This window comes from Theropithecus gelada, chromosome 8 (assembly GCF_003255815.1).
Source record: "Theropithecus gelada isolate Dixy chromosome 8, Tgel_1.0, whole genome shotgun sequence".
NCBI lineage: Eukaryota > Metazoa > Chordata > Mammalia > Primates > Cercopithecidae > Theropithecus > Theropithecus gelada.
Genome location: NC_037676.1, coordinates 39,608,516 through 39,632,125, shown reverse-complemented (window position 1 = coordinate 39,632,125; position 23,610 = coordinate 39,608,516). Strand labels below are relative to the sequence as shown.

Sequence of the window (23,610 nt, the reverse complement as noted above, 5' to 3'; positions counted from 1 at the left end):
TTGTTTGCTGGGATTATGCTTGTAATCCCAGCACTTTGGGAGGCTGAGGTGGGTGGATCACCTGAGGTTGAGAGCTCGAGACCAGCCTGGCCAACATGGTGAAAACCCATCTCTACTAAAAGTACAAAAATTAGTTGACATGGTGGTGGGCATCTGTGATCCCAGCTACTCGGGTGGCTGAGGCAGAAGAATCACTTGAACCTGGGTGGCAGAGGTTGCAGTGAGCCGAGATCATGCCACTCACTGCCCTCCAGAATGGGTGACAGAGCAAGATTCACTCTCTCAAAAACAAAACAAAAATCAAGATTGCTTTCCTAACTTAACAGAGCTTCTTTTAGAGAGAGAGAGAGAGAGAAAGAGTGTGTGTGTATGTGTGTGTGTAGTATAGTGTAGTGTTTAAGAAGAGAATGATTTGTTTACTGAAGTGTATTAACTCCACTCTCCCCCACATTTGTCTGAACCTTCTCTTTGTTTTGTCTCCTTCGTTTTTGTCCTCAGTTTTAATTCTACTCTCAGCAGTTTCTCCTCAGTGTGAAGCCGTGGCCTGAAAAAAGTTCTGGTGGGTTGTATGGAAAATTTGCAGGTCTAGGCTGTGTCTGCCCCTCCAGGCTCTCCACAGACCTCTCTTACAATCTGCTGTGGGGATGGGACATGTGCTCCTGATGCCAGCTGCTGTTCTCACACAGGGCGCCAGGCTTTCTGTGGATACCTCCTGCTATTGAGTGTTCCTCTGGCTCCAGGTCCAGCAGAGCTCTCATTGCTCACTCTATTTCCCTGCACAGATGCTGATAGCATGCAGATTTTGTGCTATTACTGGTTTATTTCCATTCGCTTATGTTTTGAGGTTGATGAGAACAACCTTGTCACCTAGTTTTGTAATAAATATTGTCTGTGGGTTTTTTGTTTGCCATTCTAGTTCTATTTTTATTTGGGAATTTAGAGAGATTAAAAAAACGATACCACTGCTGCCAACATTTTCCGAGAACTTTCATTTTATTTTGTATGTACATAGTTTTCATCAATCAACAGATATTTATTAAATGGTCTATGGCAGGTCCTATTATAGACACCAACGATATAGCTATGAACAAAACAGAGTTTCTACCCTCAAGACATATAATAGGAAAATAATGGTATTGATCATATACACCACTAAATAAGTGAGAAAACATCAAATATAAGTAAATTTCAAGAAGTAAATGAAAGGAGATAATATGTATCTATTCTTTTTTTTTTTTTTTTTTTTTGAGACGGAGTCTCGCTGTGTCGCCCAGGCTGGAGTGCAGTGGCCAGATCTCAGCTCATTGCAAGCTCCGCCTCCTGGGTTTTTACGCCATTCTCCTGCCTCAGCCTCCCGAGTAGCTGGGACTACAGGTGCCCACCACCTCGCCCAGCTAGTTTTTTGTATTTTTTAGTAGAGACGGGGTTTCACCGTGTTAGCCAGGATGGTCTCGAACTCCTGACCTCGTGATCCGCCCGTCTCGGCCTCCCAAAGTGCTGGGATTACAGGCTTGAGCCACCGCGCCCGGCCGTATCTATTCTTTTAAACCATTTGATTACATATATACACACACACACACTTTATATACACGCATATACATATTATATATGTATATATACACACACATATGTACATACACACAAAGATATTTGACTTACATACAAATATTTTTGAATAGTATTTTCTGGATTACAAAGCGTGTTTCCATATAATGCATTCTTTTATCTTTTTATGAATAGGCAGACAAGGTAGATTTTACTCCCCATGTGACAGAGGAGGAATCTCATGTTTAATAATTGTAAGTGACATCCAATACACTTATAGCCAAAGCTTCATCAAGTATATTTTGAATCTGAATCTGCTTTTTTAAAAGTTAATATTCTATTTTTTAATACCACATTACATAAAACACTGTGCTGGGGGTTAGAGATGACACCTTTTCGGCCCAAATAATGAAGTTTCAATTAGAGACAGTAAGATATCTGCTTAGCGCTGTCAGGTGCAGGGAGTGGCGGGGCAGGCCTGAATGAAGTTCCGTGCGAGTGAGGAAGCATCGGCTGTCTTCGCGGTGGGATGTCCCGGGGAAGCCTAATGAAGGAGATTGTATCTGAGTGGCCCGTGCATATAGAGAGACGGGGCATTTCTAGTTGGAATGAACCAAGTGAACAAAGACAGGTAGGCATATCCTTAATGTAGCTGGAGGAGAGTGGGAGTTCAATCGACTGTTTAGTTTTTCTTCATACACTCATCATTCAACGAGTTTTTAAGTTACTATGTGCCAGGGCAGAGATAGAAAGATAGATAGGGAAGGAGGTTAGTCTAGTGGGGGAGACGTGTGCTCCCCACCTGATTTGAAAGTGAGATCTTTCCGTGGGACTGAATCTTCACTCACCTGCAGCATGGGACAGAAACAGGCAGCCGGGGGAGGAGGAGCAGAGGATTTTAGTGCTGGGATTCTGAGCCATTTTCTTGGCAGCCTGCTTGGTGTTCCTAACCTTGAAAAAAATCAATTTGCTTGGAGCATATTATGTCTGAAAAGCACCCGTGGGGGAAAAGACTAGAAAAGTGTGTTGAGCGTTAGATGTTAGCGGAATTTAAATGTCATGATAAGGAATTTATTTTGGGGTAGTAAAGCATGGTTGAGAGTTTTTGACAAGACTGACCTAAGATGCCAGCACATCCATGAATTCGGCCAAAAGTTCAAAAATCAGTTCCACCACTTTCTGAAAAGATGACTGACATATTGAAGAATTTATTTAAACCCCCTGAGCTTCATTTTCTTGATCTGTTAAAAATGGGAATTTATGTATTTATTTTGTATTTGTATTATGTATTTATTTTATTATGTATTTATCCACTGACACCTCATTTATTCATTCATTTTTAAGGTTAACTGATATTTAATAATTACTCAGTTCTGGTCGAGCTCCGTGGCTCACGCCGGTAATCCCAGCACTTTGGGAGGCCGAGGTGGTGGATCACGGGGTCAGGAGATCGAGACCATCCTGCCTAACACAGTGAAACCCCGTCTTTACTAAAAAATACAAAAAATTAGTCAGACACGGTGGCACACCCCTGTAGTCCCAGCTACTTGGAGGCTGAGGCAGGAGAATGGCGTGAACCCAGGAGGCGGAGGTTGCAGTGAGCCGAGATCACACCACTGTCGCCTGGGCAACAGAGCAAGACTCTGTCTCAAAAAAACCCAACAATAAATAAATAAATAAATAAATACTCAGTTCTGGAGCTATATGGTCAAATGTAGTAGCCACTCACTCAAAGGAGCTATTGAACAATTGTAATGCAGATAGTCTGAATTGAGATGTGCTATCAGTGTGAAATATACACTTGATTTGGAAGTCTTAGTATGAGAAAAAGAATATAAAATACCTCATTAATAATTTTTATGTTGAATACATCCTGAAAGGAAAGAAGAAATAAGTTTAAGAGAGCTATTGTACAGCATGGTGACTATAGTTAATGGTGATACATTATATTGTTGAAAAATTCCAAGAGAGTTGGTGTTAAGTGCTCTTGCCACAAAAATTATAGCTATGTAAGGCAATACATATGTTAATTAGCTAGATTTAACTATTCCACAATGTATATGTGCTTCAAATGCATAGAATTTTATCTTTCAATTAAAAAATAAATTTGAAAAAATGTTTTTTGAAATTAATTTCATGGTTCTCTTTTTCAAAAATATGTCATTTAGAATATTTAAATGTAGCCTCTTTTACAGCTTGTACTGTATTTCTATTGGACGATGCTGCTCTAGATACTGGGTGTACAATATTGAATAGTGGTCAGAGACAAATAGTAAATAAGCACGTTTAAATATCAAAGTCATCTAATTCTAGACTGTGAAATAAGTGGTGTGATCTTCCCAACTGCTTCTCATCCCACCTTTGCTCTCTCCGGCCCCTCTATTCATTTGCGGCATTTTCCTAGCCACTTCTCTTGGTTAGTGGGGCTTCTCTAACTTACACAGTTGTCCTCTCTCAGGAACTCTGGCTAATTTTTCCCTTTTGGGGTCTTGCAACTACTGTGACCATCTGTTTAAATATTTCTTCAGTGACTAAAAAAACAAACTAAAGCCATCCAAATTCCAAAGGCAAACAGAATTCTTCATCCCTCTTCAGTAGAAATCTTCATTCTCTCTTTCCTTTATTGTCAAAATGACCATTTCCTCCAATACTACGGAAATTGGGAGTTTTCATCCACAGAGTGGGTGGTTTGTATCCAAATAGCAGGGCATATGTCTGTCTAGTTCATGCCAGCCTTCCTGTAGACACTACAGCTTCCCCATGGGACTTGGAACATTACTCACCTTCTAGCCATAGGACACATCCTTTGTATGTGGACAAACTCACACAATAACATGTCATTCCCATTATATCCATTTCAGTACAGTGTATGAATGACACTTTATGCCAGTTGGCCTTTTCCTGAGACAAAACAATCATATTGGTAAGAAAGCAAGGGAGATATTACATTAGGTGGAAAACAGAGTTAAGTGACCAAGTTAGAAATGGTTAATGAATGGCTGTGTCAAGTCGTTCAACTATTTAGTTCATGTTTATCAAGTCTGTTTTATAAATCCAGACCTGTGTCAGGCACTGGCTACGATGGGAGGATAATTTCTAAAGTTCTTATAAATTTGCTATCTAATTTCTAAAGTTCTTGTAAATTTGCTGCCTTTAAGATGTTTATAGAAAGATAATTCTAAAACATAAACAAAACGCTAATAAAGCAATTAAAGGACAGGACCAAATCAAAATGTATGGCAAGCATGTTAAGGACTGGGAGAGGTCAGGAAGGAAGATGTGGATGAAATTTGCAGACATCTTGAAAAAACTCTTGGAGAAAATGGACCTTGATATCTGGATGTGACTTAAACAGGTCAGGAGGAGAGAGAACAGCTTGACCCAAATGGAGTGGAACGGGATACATGAGAGAAAACAGTGGGAGACAGTGTTGCCCAGGACCCTATAGTCAATCAGGAAATGTGACTTCCAGGCCTTTTGATCCCAGTAAAGTGGGAGAGAAGAGACATCATTTTCTGCATTTTGGTTTTCTCCAAAGTTAAATACCAGAATATAAGCAACAACATGCATAACACTGGAAATAGTTGCATTTATTGGGCATTCTATCTTACTGCAGGGTATGTGCTGAGAGGTGCAGTTATTTCTGCATCTTGCAGAAGGTATCATATGACTATTGCCTTCAGGTGTAGCTTAGTAGCAACTGCAAGTGGGGTTTCATTATAGCCACAGAATGTCTTTTGCCAAAATGAACACCAGTTATCAGGATCATAGAATGTCTAGCCAGTGCTCAAAGAAATTCGTTCCATATACTACACAGGAGCCAACATGAACAAAATACTCCTCGTTATTATTCACTTCCTGAATGAGTTTCACCTCCAAGCAGAGGATGCCCAGAAAAAAAAAAAAAAACAACTTAAGCTTCAAATTTCAACATATCTTTGGGCTTTTGAAATCATTTAAATGAATCTTTTAGGCGTTTTCTCTAGAACAGATTTATTGAGATATAATTCATATGTCACAAAACTCACCTATTTAAAGTATAAAATTCAAGGGTTTTAGGTATATTCACAGAGCCGTGTGACTGCCAGATCTACAGTAACCTTGGAAACTCTTTACCCATTAGCAATCACTCCTCGTTTCCCCTCCCATCTCCCTCCTCCCTGCTCCCCGACTGCCCCCTGATTCCTAGACAATCACTAATTCACTCTCTGTGTTTATAGATTTTCCTATTCTGGAAATATCATGTAAACAGAGTCATACATTATGTGGTCTTTTGTGATGGATTGGCTTCTTTTATTTAGCGTAATGTTTTCAAGATTCCTCCATGTTGTAGCCTCTATCAGTATTTTATTCTTTTGGTTGCAAATACCATGCCATTGTATGGACATACCACATTTTATTTACTCCCTCTGCAGTTGGCAGACATTTGGGCTGTTTCCACTTTGGGGCTATTATGAATGATGTGGCTATAAAAACTCATGTAAAAGTTTTTATGTGGACATATATTTTTATTTCTCCTGAATGAAATACATTTAATTCCCATTTTCCACAGGAGTTATGTTCTATAAAGTTGTCATCATCACTGAATTAGCAAATACTGAGCCACTGCTCCTAGGCAAAATACAGGATTAGGTCTGGGAGACTGCTGGTCACAATATTTTTGTCAATCCATCCATATGTAACCTTGTTTTGTGTGTTTCTGTTTAGAGATACTTTACTGAAAAAAAAATACATATATATAGTAAATTTCTTTGCTTTTTAACCTCACAACAATGCTATCCACTATGCTTTTTTATCGATTGTTATCTCTGGAATTCATAAATCTAGACAACTTTTTTCCATCACTCCATTACTCTCTATGCTTTCTTTAGCATTTTCTGGAGTGGTCTCACATACAGATCAGTGAATTTCCTCTCTCTCCTTCTGGATGTAAGTACTAGTGCTTGATTAACATTGAACTCAAGGCCAACAGCACTATGATGCATGCCTGAGTGAAGCTTACCTAACACGTGTGTTTTCTCCATAAGGAGTTTCACCGAACTCCTCACTCTGCCATTCTGAAAGTGCATGTCTCCCTCTTAGGCTTTTTATCTTCACCTGAAGCAAAAGAGAATGAGGACAATCATCTGAATTAACTTAAAGAAATCTTTATAACAGAAGAGAAACGTGTTTGGGGATTAGATTTCTAGCCAGAGTCAGTGAGGTTTTCCATCCTGATTGAATTCTTCTGAAAACTTTTTAATGTTGCAAAATGCTTTGACTGAGCAGCCTTAGGTTACTCCACAAGCATTCTTTTTATTTCTTTCAGCAATATGGACGGTACATTTAAAAAGTCTGACTGAATTTTTGCCTCAAGTTTGAAACTCATATTTTAAAGATAATCTTAAAGCCAGAAATTTTAAATATATTCACTGAGGTCAATTCATCAAACTTTATGGAGTTTCTACCCTGGTTCATCTATCAACCTTGCTCTGGATGCAGCAAGACACTCTAATGAAAGTGATGTCTTAGTTCTTTTTGTGCTACTATAACAGAGCACCACAGCCTGAGTAATTCATGATGAACATAAATGTATTTAGCTCATGGTTCTGGAGGCTGGGAAGTCTAAGACAGAGGGGTTGCATCTGGTGAGGGTTTTCTTGCTGTGTCATAACACGGTGGAGGGCATTACATGGTGACCGAGAGGAAGTGAGGGTTGAACAGCAATCCCACTCTCTTGATAACAAACTCACTCTCTCTGTAACAGCATGAATCCATTCACGACAGCTCAGACCTCTTAACGGTCCCACTGCTCAACACTGCTGTGTTGGGGATTAAGTTTCCAACACATTCAAACCATAGCAGATGATATAATCTAGAGTTGCAAAAAGCCATTAATTTGGGATTCTGGTAGCTAAGAATATGCAATTAAAATTCTGCATAGTTGGCTAGGCGTTGGTGGCTCATACCTGTAATCCCAGCACTTTGGGAGGCCAAGGTGGGCAGATCACTTCAGGTCAGGAGTTCGAGACCAGCCTGGCCAATATGGTGGCCATCTCTACTAAAAATACGAAAAATTAGCCAGACGTAGGGTATATGCTTGTAATCCCAGCTACTCAGGAAGCTGAGGTGGAAGAATCACTGGAATCCAGGAGGCAGAGGTTGCAGTAAGCCGAGACTGCACCACTGCACTCCAGCCTGGGAGACAGAGTGAGACTCCATCTCAAAAAAAAGAAAAAAAAATTCTGCATAGTTGTGTATCCATCAGTGTCATTAGAGCAGTTAGTGTTAGTGGCACTTAAAATTGCACTATGTGAATAACTGGCCCCTTTTATAAAGTATCTCACTAAGTGTGTACTGTTGGCATGAAAGGCTGCCTAACTTTTCAGGGCCTCACAGCCCCTCTATTATCAGGTACCTAAAATTGCCTGGTCCCTCTCATACAACTATGGCATAACTATATCCCGTGATACATTATTCTATAACAATTGGTTTTCCTCTTCTATTATTTTTTATTTTTCTATATGATAATGAGATTGTCCAGGAAAGCAGAAGTCTAGGAATACATATATTAAAACTACCATTGCAAAACTAACATATTTCCCTACTGAACCCTCAAGTTAGTGTATAAATTGTTGTCATCTCTGGTTCTTTACCTGGACATCTTTCTGTCAGTTGGAAAAATGTTGGGTTGCCATAGACCTCCCTGTGTTACCTGTCTCCTCTTTTGACTTTTATGTCACACAAGTTACTAATCCCACAAACGAACCCTCTGCTCCATTCATTCAGTACACATTTGAAGGTCCTCCAGTGTGGTAAAGGTGCTAGGTGCTGGCTCCTCACTATCAATGAGACAATTTCCTAGACCTTAAAGAAGTTTTACCCTCTCATGAGGCGGACTAATATGAACACAAGTAAGTACAGTAATTCCATGTTCTGTAAAAGAATATACAAGGCACCCAGGAGACCCAAAGACTGGTTCTCACTTCTCCCAGACAGTAGAGGGAGCCAGAAGTGGTTTTAGGTTGGTGCAGTGGCTCACTCCTGCAATCCCGGCACTTCGGGAGGCCAAGGCAGGAGCATTGCTTTAGCCTAGGAGTTCAAGGCCAGCCCGGAAAACAGGTTGTAGACATTCTTTCTCTGCAAACAATAAAAAAGTATTATCCAGGTGTGGTGGCATGTGTCTGTGATCCTAGCTACTCTGGAGGTTGACGTGAAAAGATTGCTTGAACCCAAGGAATTCCAGGCTGCAGTGAGCTATGATGGCACCACTGCACTCCAGCCTGAGTGACAGAGCAAGACCCTGTAGCAAACAAAAAAAAAAAAAAAAAAAAAAAAAGAAGAAGAAGAAGGAAGAAAAAACAGCTTCACCTCAAGGAAGTGATGAGATGAGCCAGGAAGAAAGATTCTAGTACAACTGATTTAGACATGGAGTGATTCAGAAGGGCATTCCAGCATTTCCTTTAAGAAAGGCTTAAAGATGAAAACCCATATAGACAGTCCTGATTTACATTATTTTTTTTTTTTTATCTTAGAATTAGGAGAATGTGAGTCCAATATGAGACTCTAGTTCTTTGATTATAATACTTCCCCTTATTTTCTGTCTGCTTCTCCAATTCTCCTGGTGCCAGCCTCCTTGATAACAGGGCATGGAGTCATATTCATCTACCACAGCATCTAACACAATTAGTAGGTCCTTAAAAATGTGTTGGGTAAATGAATACCATAAATCCATTTTTCATTCATTAAGGGCAACTCTTTGCCCTGGAAACTAGTTCTCAGTCATTTTGTGTGGTTATGCTCGCCTCTATCTCTAGGCCCCTAGATTTTCTTTAGACATTTCTAGCTGTTAGAGCTTCAGGGAGAAAGGCCAGGCATGGCTGGAGTTTCCATTGGAAGTGGCGAAACAAATGCACAGATTCTAAAGAGAATGCACAGATGAACAGATACACAGGTTCTAAGGCTGAGAATTAAGCTCTGGCTTATGAACTTGTTCCTAATTTTAAAAAATTACACTCTTTGACCTATGTCATGTATAAGTAGGTAGAAAAAATGGTATAATTCAAGCACCCACTTTCACCCTGATAATCTTCCTTTTTAAAAAAGGGTGAGACTTGATTTCATTCTTTTTTATGACTGAGTAGTATTCCATGGTGTGTGTGTGTGTGTGTGTGTATATATATATATATTTACATGTTCTTTATCCAATCATCTATTGATGGTCACTTATGTTGATTCAGTATCTTTGCTATTATGAATAGTGCTGCAATAAACATAAGAGTGAAGTTATCTTTTTAACACAATGATTTTTTTTCCTTTGGGTAGATACCCATTAGTGGGATTTTTGGATCAAATGGTAGTTCTACTTTTAGTTCTTTGTTATGCTAATAGCCCAGACTTCATTGCTCTGCAATATATCCGTGTCATAAAACTGCACTTGTACCCCTCAAATGTATACAAATTGTAAAAAGTGAGACTAATATATATCCTCTAGCATGTAGTAAAGAGACACCAAGTTTGGTCTTTCGTTCCTCTTACATGATCTACTCCTCATTTAATGGAACCCTTCAGGAACTCCCTGATTTGCCTCTTCGTGGTGATCCTGGTCTATGCCATCTCCCTGGCTTAATATGCCATCTCCTAGGCTTGACACGGGAGGTAGGTAGCTCAGGGGCCCAGGAAGCCAACCCTGCCCCTTCCCTCCAGGTCCATTTCATCTCCATAGTATTCCACACAGATGTAAAAGTATTCATACTTTTTTGGTTTTTTTTTCTCTATGGAGAAAACTTAAAGCACTTTGGCTTTAAACTCTTAGCAAGAGTATTGCCAAAGGGCATCCTAGCAGGAGAGGACCCACTGGGAAAGCTCCTCCTCTCTCTAGTGGTCCTTTTCCACTCACTGACCACCTCCATCCCAGCACCAATGTTTGGAGTCTCTCCCTGAACTTCAGGTCAGCCTCCTGCTCCTGGGACACACACACCCCTCTTCCTTCCAAGGATGAAATGCTAATTATCAGAGATATTACAGACTAATGCCTTAAGGAGGAAGGAGTTCATTTCCAAACTACCACATAATTTGTAAGGCAACACTCTCTCTAGCAGTCTGGACATCTTATTACTCCGCAGATAAACTATGTAATTCCCTTCTTCCAGCCAGTGCCACCTTCATCCTCCTCACCATCCAATTGTAAATTGTACTCTCTGGGCTCACTAGGAATAAGAGAAGGGGCCATTGTGGGGCCATGTACTCATTGCAGCTGGCTCTTTAGCAAAGAGATGCTTGGCTATTGCTGCACCCTTAAGGAACAGATTAACTTCTTATCTAAAAGTCTGTTCTACCCTCCGTTTCTAACTAAGCAGGAGGGGAAGCAATGGATTACTCTGCCCTTCATAAGTATAGGTAATTGATGACCTGCGCGCACAATAGCGGGTCACAGGCTCTGACCAAGGTTTTATTTTTTTCTGAATTATGGTTCATTTTCATTAAGCCTTACAAAGGAATAAAATTCCAGCTGGATTTAAGCATTTTGTGCAGCATTTAATGAATCACCTTTCCTGAAGAAAAGGAAAATTACACAAACTCTCCCAGAAAATCCAGCCAGCATAGTCATCATAGCTTTATGATACAGAATCGAGTTAATTATGAAAAACACTCAATTCCTTAAAGAAATCTTTAAAAATCTTGAACATCGTGGCCATGTATCCTGGTGAGGCTAAAATTGGTCAAAAGCAGAGCAGAATAATAAATGATAATTTCTGCTAAATAATTCAGGCTATCTGAACTCTGATATTTTACTGACTTTAATGAGTATAATGGGTCCAATTAGAGACTGCTTCCCTTTACTGTGCCAGACTCAATAGCCTCTCTCTTAATTGTGGGCTCCGTTTTTATTTGGATAACTCATCTCCACAAATTTGTCCTGAAATCCCAGTATCTGGCGTTAATAGCTACTAACTAACTGTATGTCAAAGTCAGTCACTGAGTAAGTTTTGATCATGATTATCATGAAGAAAAAGAGATTGTACTGGGGTCTGTCAGCGGGTGGGGGCTAGAGGAGGGATAGCATTAGGAGAAATACCTAATGTAGATGATGGGTTGATGGGTGCAGCAAACCACCATGGCACATGTATACCTATGTAACAAACCTGCACATTCTGCACATGTATCCCAGAACTTAAAGTATTAAAAAAAAAAATTAAAAAGAAGATGAGTAGAAAGCAAAGCAAAAAGAGAGAGAGAGAGAGAGAGATTGCAGAACAAAAACTAGATGTATCACTACACTAGTTCATCTGGGATAAGCCTCATTTGTAAAAGAATGGAATGGGTCTCTCTCAAACGTGGCCTTTCTTTCTCCCCGCGCAGGGAAGTGATGCCGACATGGTGGATAAGAACAAGTGCTGCACACTCTGCAACATGTCATTCACTTCAGCGGTGGTGGCCGATTCCCATTATCAAGGCAAAATCCACGCCAAGAGGTTAAAACTCTTGCTAGGAGAGAAGACCCCATTAAAGACCACAGGTACGTGCAGGAACAGTGATCGCGGGGAGACCCTGAAAACCCAGTGCTGGCCTGTCATGCGGATCATGCTCCTCCTTCACAGGCAGTTGTCAGAACCAGAGCCTAATGGTAGATGTCACTCAAAGCCTTTAGGGTGGCTGAGCTCAGCAGACCTGGCTGTCGTAAGACCCCTAAATACCATTTCAGGTGCTCATTCTATCACCCTGGCTCCTTCTGATGAAGTATTGCAGCAGCTTGCATCTGCTGAAGAGCTGTGTGTGTTCTGCAAGATGTTGTCTATCATGCCTACTGTGTATTATATAAGATGTGATATCTATTCTGTTTTCTAGATTCCGTCTGCAATTAGAGTGGATCATGCATGCAGTGTTATGTGTAATAGAGAGGTCCCCTACCAATGTCTGTATAATGCAGGACATCATCCCTTTTTTACCTTGGCAGGGGAGGGTGGGAGGAAAGGAAAGGAAAACTGTAATCTTTAAAACTACTTTAGTGTGCCAAGAACTGATTTTTTTTTTTTTTCTGAGATTACATTCTCAGCATCTTTGCAGGGGACCCTGTGATTCATCTTGCAGGCGATCCTGTGATTCAAGCCTATTAACTTTCACAAGTAAAACCTTAAATATTGAAAACTGATGATTTGACCTTCTAGTTGCTTAACTAAAATAAATTCTTCGGTGGTCTATCACATCATGAAACTAAAATACTCTTATAATGTAATCAAGATAATCTATTTGGACAAGATTTATGTTGTGGCAGAAACGTGACCGAACAGGTTATAATCCAGAGAAGTTGGGGGCATATTTCATGGTGCCTACTCTTTCCACGCAATTAAAATTTAGCAGTACATTTTATCTGCTGTCTAATGAATCATGCATAAACTGTAGGTGTAATTATTTTGTAAATGGTGTTTTGGAAACTGGAGAGAGTCTGAAACAATGCTTGGCTTTTATTCTTACCACTGTTTTTCTTAAGAAAAATGTATTCTTTTACTTAGAGAATCGCAAGGAATCATTTTACTATATTTTTCTAGTTAGTTTAAACAACATTGATTTTTTAAAGGTGGCTGTGACATTCAGGCATAGGATGAGGTTGCAAAACACATGAAATCTGGAGACAAACTCTGTATGTTTGGGGGCACAGGTTGTGTATCAACCTTTGACAAGCAGCCAGTCAATTGAAACTCCTGATTCTTGCTCCCTTAAAGGTTGCATATTCATCTTGTAACCTACTCCCCATCAAATCTCTTAAAATACACATCTCAAAAAAAGTCACTGGAAAATTTTTACCTGTTTTCCATGAATTAATAACCAGCCCATTTGTTCTCTCTGTTGAAGCAGAATATTTCTGTTAACTTAAATTTTGGAGGTAATGATGGAAGAGGAGAAGGTGTGTGTTTGCTTATCACATCAATTAGCAAATGAGAGAGTTATTCTTTCTGAAAAAAAAAAAAAAAAAGTCGCCACATGGTAACACTAGTTCTTCATGAATTTAAATACAGTTTCAAGACAACAGAGCATCCAGCTGTTTTCCTGAATTCAAACACCCTCAGACCTGGGAAATGGAACTTGAGGGTAATTTGTTAGCCGTCATCAATATATTCCACAGGAAAAGGAGAAAACAAAGTGCAGCCTTTACTTGATGGCTTAGTCTTGGCTGTTCATGGAACTGGCTCAGCCTTCCCTGTTGCAGAAACCAGGTTGCTGGATAGGCAAGAAGGGAATGAATAGGGTGCACAAAGCTATGGCTCAGGTTGGTCCTGCCTTGTGCCAGTACCCCCTTCACACCCAGCTCATACCCCCTTCTGCAGTGTGCCCTCCCATCCATTCCACTCTGAAGCTGCTTTGAGCAGAAACGATCTTGGAAAGTGGCAGCACCAGACAGATCAGAGGGCCTAGGAAGCTAAACTGGCTCCTGGCTTGGGTTGGTGTCAACCCAACTGTTGGCGGGGAGCAGAGAAAGCAAGGCCTCCTACTAGAGGGAGCAAGTAGTCAGACATGAGGCAGATTGGTTAATAGGAGAAAAGACATGCAAATGTATGCAATATGTATACATGACAGCCTTCAGAATGAAGACCCAAATGCAGTAGAAATTGGCCATTTTTATGGTTACTTCAGCAAAGTAAGGGCAGCCATGTAGAAATATGATAGCACAAAAAGGGAATGATCTAACGCTGTTGGACAGAGTAGGGATACCCAGCAAGGCCTGTCTATCAAGAGTCTTTTTGGTCTTTCTGAGCAGCACTCCTAACTTCTGGGTGTGGGGCAGGACCCTCTCGGGAAAGGGGGTCTAATGTCCTACTCTCCAACACGGTTGATCAGATAATTTCTTTCTGGTCAGTTTTTACACAGAAAGGTGAGGGGAGTGAGGGGAAAATTAGAGTAATAGTTTTTAGGATTTTATGGCTGGCTTTGGGGAATAGGGGGTTATGGTTTCTATGACCTGCCTTGGAGAAGCAGGTTTCCAGGCTAGCCTTGGGGGAGAATGGAACAGGGAGACAGGAGGGTAGGAGAATGTCAGAGAAAAACTTCACTTCTGAAGCTGTTGCTCAGGCCTTCATTTTGAGATATTGTTTTCTGAGTCCCAACAGCAGGAGTAGTCTTTGTGGGGGTGTCCCCGGTTAAGGGTTAAAAGCCCGATAGGAAGATGGCACCAGCATCAGAGGCTCTGGGCCCAGGGAGCATGCAGATGAACCGACAGTGTGCTGGTGTTGGGAGAGCCTGGCAGATGGTAGCAAGGCCTGCTGCAGTCCTGGGTTCTAGGAAAGGATAGGCTGTGAAGATCTTGGCAGGACACCACCCTTTAATGCAAGCATGCTGGGCTGGAGACCACGTGTAGGGAACGAAACAGCAACCTGAATTCTAGCCTTAGAGTATAAGGTAGAGGCTTCATCTCACGTTACTGCAAGTACAGGAGAAAGACCAGGGGGCAGTGGAAAAGCAAACCCACACTATGGCCTCCTGAACTATCAAGTACAGCTCCCTGAATGCAGTTGGGATGGCCATCCTCCCTTACTGCCTGCAGCCACACCCAGCAGCAGCTTCTGCAGGGCTTCACCTTCCACGTGGTGGCTGCCTTGTGCTCCTCTAGGAAATGCTCTGCCTAATTAACCAAGTTGGCTTGAAATTACTTCTATAATAAAAACAAAAGGGAAAGAAAAAGAAGATAGAAAATCCAATCAACTGAATCAAGATGCAAGGGAACCATTCTGCTCAGGTATGCTGCCCCCACCCCTGTGAATAACAGGCTCTTGAACTGGGGTGATTTCTGTGTTGGAATAATAGAACTACAGCTCATTGCTTCTGCCAGCTACTTCATCTGATGAGGGTGAGCAGTTGGGTTCTGTGAATCCCTACCTTTCCACCCCATCAAGCTGCACTTTGATCAAGCATCTTCTGGGTCTCCTGCAGAATGAGTTGCAGCTTGAGTTGCCTTCTCCAGATGGGTGCATGTACTAGAATTTCTGAAATGCTTGGCAGAGCCGCTGGAATAACACTCATTCATTTGCATACTGTCTGTGGCTGCTTTTATGCAGCAATGGCAGAATTGAGTCGTTATAACAGGGATGATCCAGGCCACAAAGCCTAAAATATTTGCTCTGTGGTTCTTTACGTAAAAAGTTTGCTGACTCCTGATCTAGATACTGGATGATCTTGAGGAACATGCAACAAGGGGGCAATGGGTTTTTTGTACAGAAACTCACAACAGGTGCTAGTGTGAGTTTCTGTATAAAATGGAAGCAGTCTTCCAGGCTGTGCACCAGTCGGGACCTGGGGAGGTGCCTGGGATAGGGACTGAAGAAAAGGATGTGACTGAGAGCAGGCTCATACCTGTAATTCCAACGCTCTGGGAGGCTGAGGCTGGAGGATTGCTTGAGCCCAGGAATTTGATACCAGCCTGGGCAATGTAGTGAGACTCTTTCTCTACAAAAAATTAAAACTTAGCCAGGCATAGTGGCACATGCCTGTAGTCCAAGCTCCTTGGGAGGCTGAGGTGGGAGGATCCATTTAGCCTGGGAGGTTGATGCTGCAGTGAGCTGAGGTTGCACCACTGCACTCCATCCTGGGTGACAGAGTGAAACCCTGTCTTAGGGAAAACAAGAAAAAAGACCCTAGTCACTGGGCTTAGGGCACACTTTAATCCAGTATGATCTCATTTTAGCTTCACTAGTTATAGTTGCAAAAAAAACCTATTTCCAAAAAAATGACATTCTGAGATTCTAGGGGGACGTGAATTTGAGGGGACACTAACCCAGTATACAAGCAAACTCCAGGTAACTGACGGCGACCGGCAAAGATCGTAGGCCCTGATTCTGTGCCTGCCAGCTCGTGATTCTCCTCCCCTAACCTCTTTTTTTTTTAATGATAAATCCATATCAGCAAAATCTCATTCAAAATCCTGAAGAAAACATCATTTAACTATTCTCTTTAGAAACTTACTTTTGAAGAAAATATGAATGAGAGAAAATCTGACGTATGGAAAAGAATCCTTAAACTATAGTTATTCTCCATTTTCCACCATTCATCAAAGTGATTTTTAAGATTATGCATAATCGGAATGGTTAGGTTCTATCCAGCATTAATAAGAATATTCATCTGTGTCTATAGCAGAGACTTTGCTTATCAGACATCCATTTGCTTTTTATCTTCCCCAGACTTGGAATTGATTGTGTGTTAAGACCTGGCTACAAGATGGAAGAGAGCCATTCAACTGCATTAGATTTTGCATGAACAAGAAATAAGCCTTTATTGTAATACTTTGTGGTTGTATGGTATTACAGGAGAGTCCTATCCTGGTGGCTACATTATCCCTTAAAGTTATTGTTTCAGTTATAAGCTTTTATGAACACATCTATCATTCACAGTAAAAATGGATATGAGTGCAATCTTTCATATAGTTCCCAGACATCATTAGTTTAACAGGTAATGACATCAAATTTAGCAATAACCTTTCTTTCATTTTTGACCCTTCAGAGTTTGAAGTGGCCCTAGGGTTATGTGTGTCTTCACTAACAAGGCTGGATGGATAGACAACCATTCTGAGGTGTGCTCTGCAGGGACCACAGTTATTACCACCTTTATTCATGACTGCACTTCTGGGCACATAGTAGGCATTTAATTAATACTTGTTGGATGTGCAAAAATTGGAAGCATATATTAGAATAATGACAGGCAGTTAAGTGTCTATAGTTTTATTTTCAAATTTAGTTACCTTGGTTATTTAAATTTTGGTCAAATATGATGGTAAAAAATAGTGGTTTTCCAGTTTAACAGGAAGTTGTCATCCCTATCCACTTGCTTGATCTTACAAAACTCTTTTCTTTGTAAAATAGGTGCTACACAGAATACCAGAGGCCACAGACAGAGGCTATGAAGTCAGACCCAGTTTTAAATTCTGCTTATATCCATGGGAACTTTCACAAGTGGTTTTAACTCTTCAGGCCTCAATTTGTTATAAGTAAAGTGACAGAAACACATTACAGAATTATTATAGTAACGCAGAAGATATAAGTAAAATACTATAGTGTCTGCCACACAATTCAGTGTGGAATAGATATATTTTGTATATAAATACATGCAAGTGTATGCATACACACAACTGATCCTCATTGTTTGAGGAGTCTGTATTTATGAATCCACTATGATTTATTTGTAACTCCAAATTAATTCTTCTGGCACTTTTGGGGTTATTCCCAGACATGTGTGGAATTGTGAAAAATGTGAGTCATGCCAAGTACACATTCCCAACTGAGGTTGAACATGGTGACATTCTGGCTTCATGTTTCAGCTGTCATTCTGTAAACAAGTCTCTCTCTCTCTCTCTCTTTTTGCAGTCTATGTAGTGTCACGTGTTTTGCACATTTTGTGCCTTTTGTTGGTGACTTTGCCATTCAAAATGTCCCCCAAGGGTAGTGCTGAAGTGCTATCTAATGTTCCTAAGTACAAGAAGGCTGTGATGAACCTTACTGAGAAAATAAGCTTTGCTCAGACATGAGTTACAGTGCCATTGGTGGTGTGTTTAAAGTTAATGAACCAAACATTTATATTAAATCAGACATATTTAAGCAGAAACACACATACATCAAGGTTGTATCCTGACTGATCAAAATCTTGTAACCAAAAGTTCCTAGGAACCTAACCCCAAATTTCTCCGGAGCAAATGTTCAGTATTTGCTATTTCAGTGTTCCTGGTAACTTTGTAAAACATAACTATCATGAATAACAAGAATAGACAACATTCATAGCAAAAGTACTTTCTATTCATTACATTTATATAAAATAAGTTTCAAAAAGTCTGTTTATTTATCAACAATTAAATAAGAATATATAATATTTAAAAGATTCTGGGTGTGGTAAAACTATACATAGTTGAATAGACTGAACCTAGCTTAATAATGGAATCAGTAATTATAACTGATAATTGTAATTGTAAAGATATTATACAGATACACCACATGCATTGTTTGATTTAATCTTCATAAAAAGCATGATGTTTACAGTATTACTGTATCCGATTTACTGAGGAGGAAACTGAGACCCTGCAGGCTGAGTAACTTGCCTGATGTTACATTGTAAGATACAGAATTGCAAGTCAAACTGACCTGTTTTTCATTTCCAGCAATACATAATGTTTCATAAAGTGATTTACTGATATTTGCTCATCTACTGAATAGAATATTTCAAAATCCAAGACTCTCACTAAGTGGATTGGTAGCAACAAAGACAGATATTTATACACTTTAAATCAAGTATTTCTTATTTGCAGGAACAGTAAACAATGTAAGAAAAGGAACAGATAAGCAATGATCTCATTCATTGCATGTGTCGTAAGTGTGTTTATTGTATATTCCTCTTCTAAAATCTTGTTGGTTCTCTTCTTTTTTTCCTTATTTCTTGTTGAAAATTAGAGAGACAGAGCTTCAGAACTTTTACATAAATTTCCATGCCAGACAGAGAATTGCTTATTTAAGTTCTCTGTTGAATAAGTAAAGATCAGGGTATTCTAGATCTGCTTGAAAGTTACATAAATTCAAATTTTGAATAATATATTCACTCTAGGTTCAATCAGCACCTCATATCTGCATATAAGATTTTATACACCATAGCAGTTCTTTCATCTGAATCAGGTTATTTGGTTTGTGTGGCATAATCTGTCTGGATGCTTGTTTTAATAGATGCAAAGAATAGTTTGTCAAACAGGCAGATCTTAATAGTGGTGCATCTTCTTTTAAATTAGGAAAGCTGGCATGTTCTGAGGCATCATCTCTAGATCAGTGCATTTGTTCCAGTGATGTTTTTGGCTTTTCTAAGTGTATAAATGTAAGTAATAGATTCACAGAATTGCAGAGCTGGAAGGGGCTTAGTGATCGTCATTTTAGCCATCTCAGATACCTTGTGAGAAAACTAAAGCCCAGAGGGGTGAAATCATTTACCCAAGGTGATACAAGTGGCTGACAGCAAAGACACTGCTCTTGCAGTAATGCTTCCCTAGTGTCACTGACAGGAGAAACCATGCCGATTAGTCCATGCCTATCCTACAGTGAGTAGGATTTAAATCCATTAGCAATGTGAGGTAAGCTGAATTCTTTTGGCCATAATTTTTCTGCACTGGGTCATAGCAAGCTTGAGGCAATGATTAGATCAAGACTGCTGCGGTTTTATAGTTGATGGCTAATGAAACAAGAGATCAATGATTGGATAAAACTAAAGATTTTAACAAGGAGCCTACTGCCTAGGTGATTTTCACAAATCCTTTTCAATACCATAAACTCGCTCTTCTCTTTTGAGTGATCACATACTGGTATAAGACAGCTGATTATCTCGGCAGCTTTTATGATGTGGTTATACCTTTATTTCAGAAAATATTCTCTGATGTACTTTTATAAAGGAAAATAGTAGAACAATAAAATAATCAATTTCCTGTGTGTACTCTGAATCTGTCAACAGCAGACATGGTCAGGACTTGAAATTCATACACAAAATGCATCACTATTCAGAAAAAACTACAAGCGAAAGATTTTCTGGCAACAACTCCTGAATCATCTATTAAAGATAAGAACCCTAAAAGTGTCTAGTCTATGAAATTGAGAAGACACTCATAAAGTAAGCATCACACCTGAAATAATGGATAGTAAATGTCCCAAACTGTATTATCATTCTTTGAAATATCCCTACGTTTTAAACATCAGCCTCAAAATTCTTGCTTAATGCTCAGTTTGGTTTCTTTAAGAATCAGATGTGATGGGTGGAAATTACTGCGTGGCGTTTGAGTGTGATTAATATAACATTTTAAAATATTTTCTAAATTCATGTAAATTACTTCTGTTCTCTGACCCTGAAGGTTGGTAAGAAGACCGGCCCCAGCCATTCACTGGGGTACCCTCTCCCTCTTTAGCGCCACTCAAAGGGCTCAGAGAAGTCTCAACCTATGGACTCTGTCTACTTTATGATCTCACCCAGGATACTGTCGTGTTCTCAGCCTCCACAGGCTGGAGATCCAGCCCTGGGGCTCCCTCAGAAGTGTATTTTAATCATCTGTTTTCTTCACGGGCCAAGTCTCCTCTGTTCCAATCTAGGCTATGGAAAAGAAGACCAAGGCCCCGTGGGAGGCATTCCTAGGGAGGTCCCACCACCGTGGACACACTGTTTTTAAGCTGCTCAGATCTCTATCAACAGTTACAACTCCCTTTCTTTCCTAGTCCCCAAGAAGTCGATTACTTTCCTGACACCAGGCATACTCCTCTCTGGCATTCAGATCCCTTTGCCTCTCAGACAACTCAACACAAATCCATTTGCTCATTCTCTCCCAGAGGTGGGGAAAACCAGACTTCAGGGCCTAGCTACCATTTTGGAATGGAATGCAAAAATTCCTCTCATTTTAATGAAGTGAGCCCATAAGAAAATAATTTCTAATTTCACAATAGGCTACTCTGCTATGTAAATTGTCACGTGACACAGACACCTAGCATGTTCACTTACTGAAAACAGAAATATGAAATTTAATGTATTTTCCTCACTTTGCCAGCCTTCAGAGAAGTTGTTTCTTTTGTGCAGGATTTCCTGCTAAGTGATTTTCTTCAATTGTTTGTTGAGCACTCAGTAGTTTATGGTTCTAATTGTAAATCCACCTAAGGTTTATAAGTATATTTTGGCCATCTCGAGGTACCATGAATTGCAAATGGGAGATTAAAGAGGCCCAACCAAGTTTATTTTATTTTATTTTATTTTATTTTATTTTTATTTTTATTTTTATCTTTTTGAGACAGAGTCTTGCCCTGTCACCCAGTCTGGAGTGCAGTGGTGTGATCTCAGTTCACTGCAACCTCCGCCTCCCAGGTTCAAGCAATTCTCCTGCCTCAACCTCCTGAGCAGCTGGGATTACCAGGTGTGTGCCAATACATCCAGCTATTTTTTGTATCTTTAGTAGAGATGGGGTTTCCCCATGTTGGCCAGGCTGGTCTTGAACTCCTGACCTTGTGATCCACCTGCTTCAGCCTCCCAAAGTGCTGGGATTACAGGCATGAGCCACCGCCCCTGGCCTATTTTATTTTATTAAATTTGTTGTTGTTGTTGTTGTTGTTGCTCAGTTGCATTGAAGGACTAAGCAACGAAGTTTTTGCAACTCTTTTTGGAGGCAGCAATTTTTCCTGGTAGTGGTACTGGCTGAAGACATGATCTGGGCATTCTGAGTGCGATCCTCAAGACTTAGAAATCGGTAAGTCTTTGGAAGCCAGGGATCCTCAGTCATCTGAAGGAGGGATTGCTGCTGCTCTTCTGTCACTTCTTGAGATCACTTAACTGAGAAGCAGGAGATGGGTGGAAGGCCTACCCGTGAATTCTTGCTGTGATTATTTCTTGATTAGTGCAGACTGCTAATCATTAGCAGCTTCATTTTGCATTTCACTCTGCAGAGCAGATGAAATCTTAATACCTGGCCCTTTCATTTTCGGTTAGCAAAACTAATATATCAAGAATGCTGATGAGAAGGTGAGGGAAGGATTCACTGTGGTATATGTGGTAAATGAACATTTAGTCCATCCTTTTTGATACAAAGTGAGGTTTTATTTGTAGTCAAAGTAAGTCAGAGAGAAAGAGGTCCATACATCTGATGAATCCTGATGATTTAATATTCCAATACCATGCTTTTTTTTTAAACAAAATGTTTCATCCATAGTCCCATGATTCCAAGATTCCAGGAATCCAATTCATGAACCTAGAAGTTCATGAATCTTGAATTACCAACATGTTTTCTGTTTCCAATAAGATTCTATTTAACTCTTTCTCATTGTCTGGTATGCTTACCCAATATTTCCCCCTCCCCTATCAGGTATTAATAATCCTTAATTCTACTAACCTCCCAGAACTACCCTCTCTGGGACAGTCGGCATGCCTTCACATCAGGGACCAGCTCCCTTAAGTTCCCTCTCTTCTTGTTTCAAAGCTGTTTTTCAGCAGCTTTGGGAAACAGCTGGCCATCAGTCCAAATTCTGTCACCTTCTGTGTGTCTCAAGTATCATTAAGTTACTCTTCAGTGCCCCGTCTTCTGGCTAAGTAAATCCACATCCTTTATCCTGCATCATACACTTTTCTTCCTCATATCTCTCTGGCTCTTATATATACTTTCTATTATTCTGTAAAACTTCCTGGACGACTTTGAAGGAATCTCTGCTGGCCTGTCAGCAAACTTATGACCAGCTACAGGAACATGCCACCACCATTGCACTAGCTTTTCTGACTCACTCTTAACCAACCGCTCTTCCCGCCCCATGTTCTCCGCAGCCCAGCAATGTGGGACTGAGGAAAGAACACAGGGCAGCAGTTAGGGAATCTGGGTTCTAGTCTTAGTTTTCTCTGTGGTCAAGATGCCGGCAAGGTAACTTTTGTCAAGCAGACACTTTTAATCCTCACAACAAAGGTGTGAAATTGAACCACTGGCCCCATTTTATTTTAGGAAATATTCTCGCTGTAGGTCAAATAACCCACCAGAGTTGTGATTTGAATCTAGTTTTAGTTTTATTTCAAAATGATATTTCATGATATTATTTTCTTTGTACCTGTTGTTCTTATGATTTTTAAAAATTATTATTACTTTTTTTTTTTAATTTGTAGAGACAAGGACTTGCTCTGTTGCCCAAGCTGGAATGTAGTGGCACAACCACGGCTCACTGCAACTTCCTGGGGTCAAGGGAATCTCCTACCTCAGTCTCCTGAGTAGCAGGATTACAGATGTGCATTGCAATGCCAGGCTAATTTTTAATTTTTTTCATTGAGACAGGGGTCTTGCTCTGTTACCCAGGTTGGAGTACAGTGGCGTGATCGTAGCTCACTTAAGCCTTGAATTCCTGGGCTCAAGACTACCTCCTACCTCGGCTTCCCAAGTAGCTGGGGGTGCAGTCTCACTATTTTGTCCAGGCTGGTCTCGAACGCCTGGTTTCAAGCAATCTTCCTACCTCAGCGTCTCAAAGTGCTGGGATTACAGGTGTGAACCACCGTGCCTTGCCTATGATTTTTTTTTTTTTAAAGCACATAGACTTCTGTAGAATTAGTACATCTTAATAAAACAGTTCTGTA

General features: G+C 40.2%; 1 protein-coding gene across 1 annotated transcript in view; it reads left to right on the top strand.

Annotated features, from left to right (window-relative positions):
- Positions 1 to 23,610, top strand: part of ZMAT4 (zinc finger matrin-type 4) — a 250,246-nt gene that overhangs the window by 66,574 nt on the left and 160,062 nt on the right. Inside the window, exon 3 of the mRNA XM_025394322.1 lies at positions 11,887 to 12,043. Within this exon, the coding sequence (XP_025250107.1) occupies positions 11,887 to 12,043 (157 nt within the window). The remainder of the gene's footprint in view (positions 1 to 11,886; positions 12,044 to 23,610) is intronic.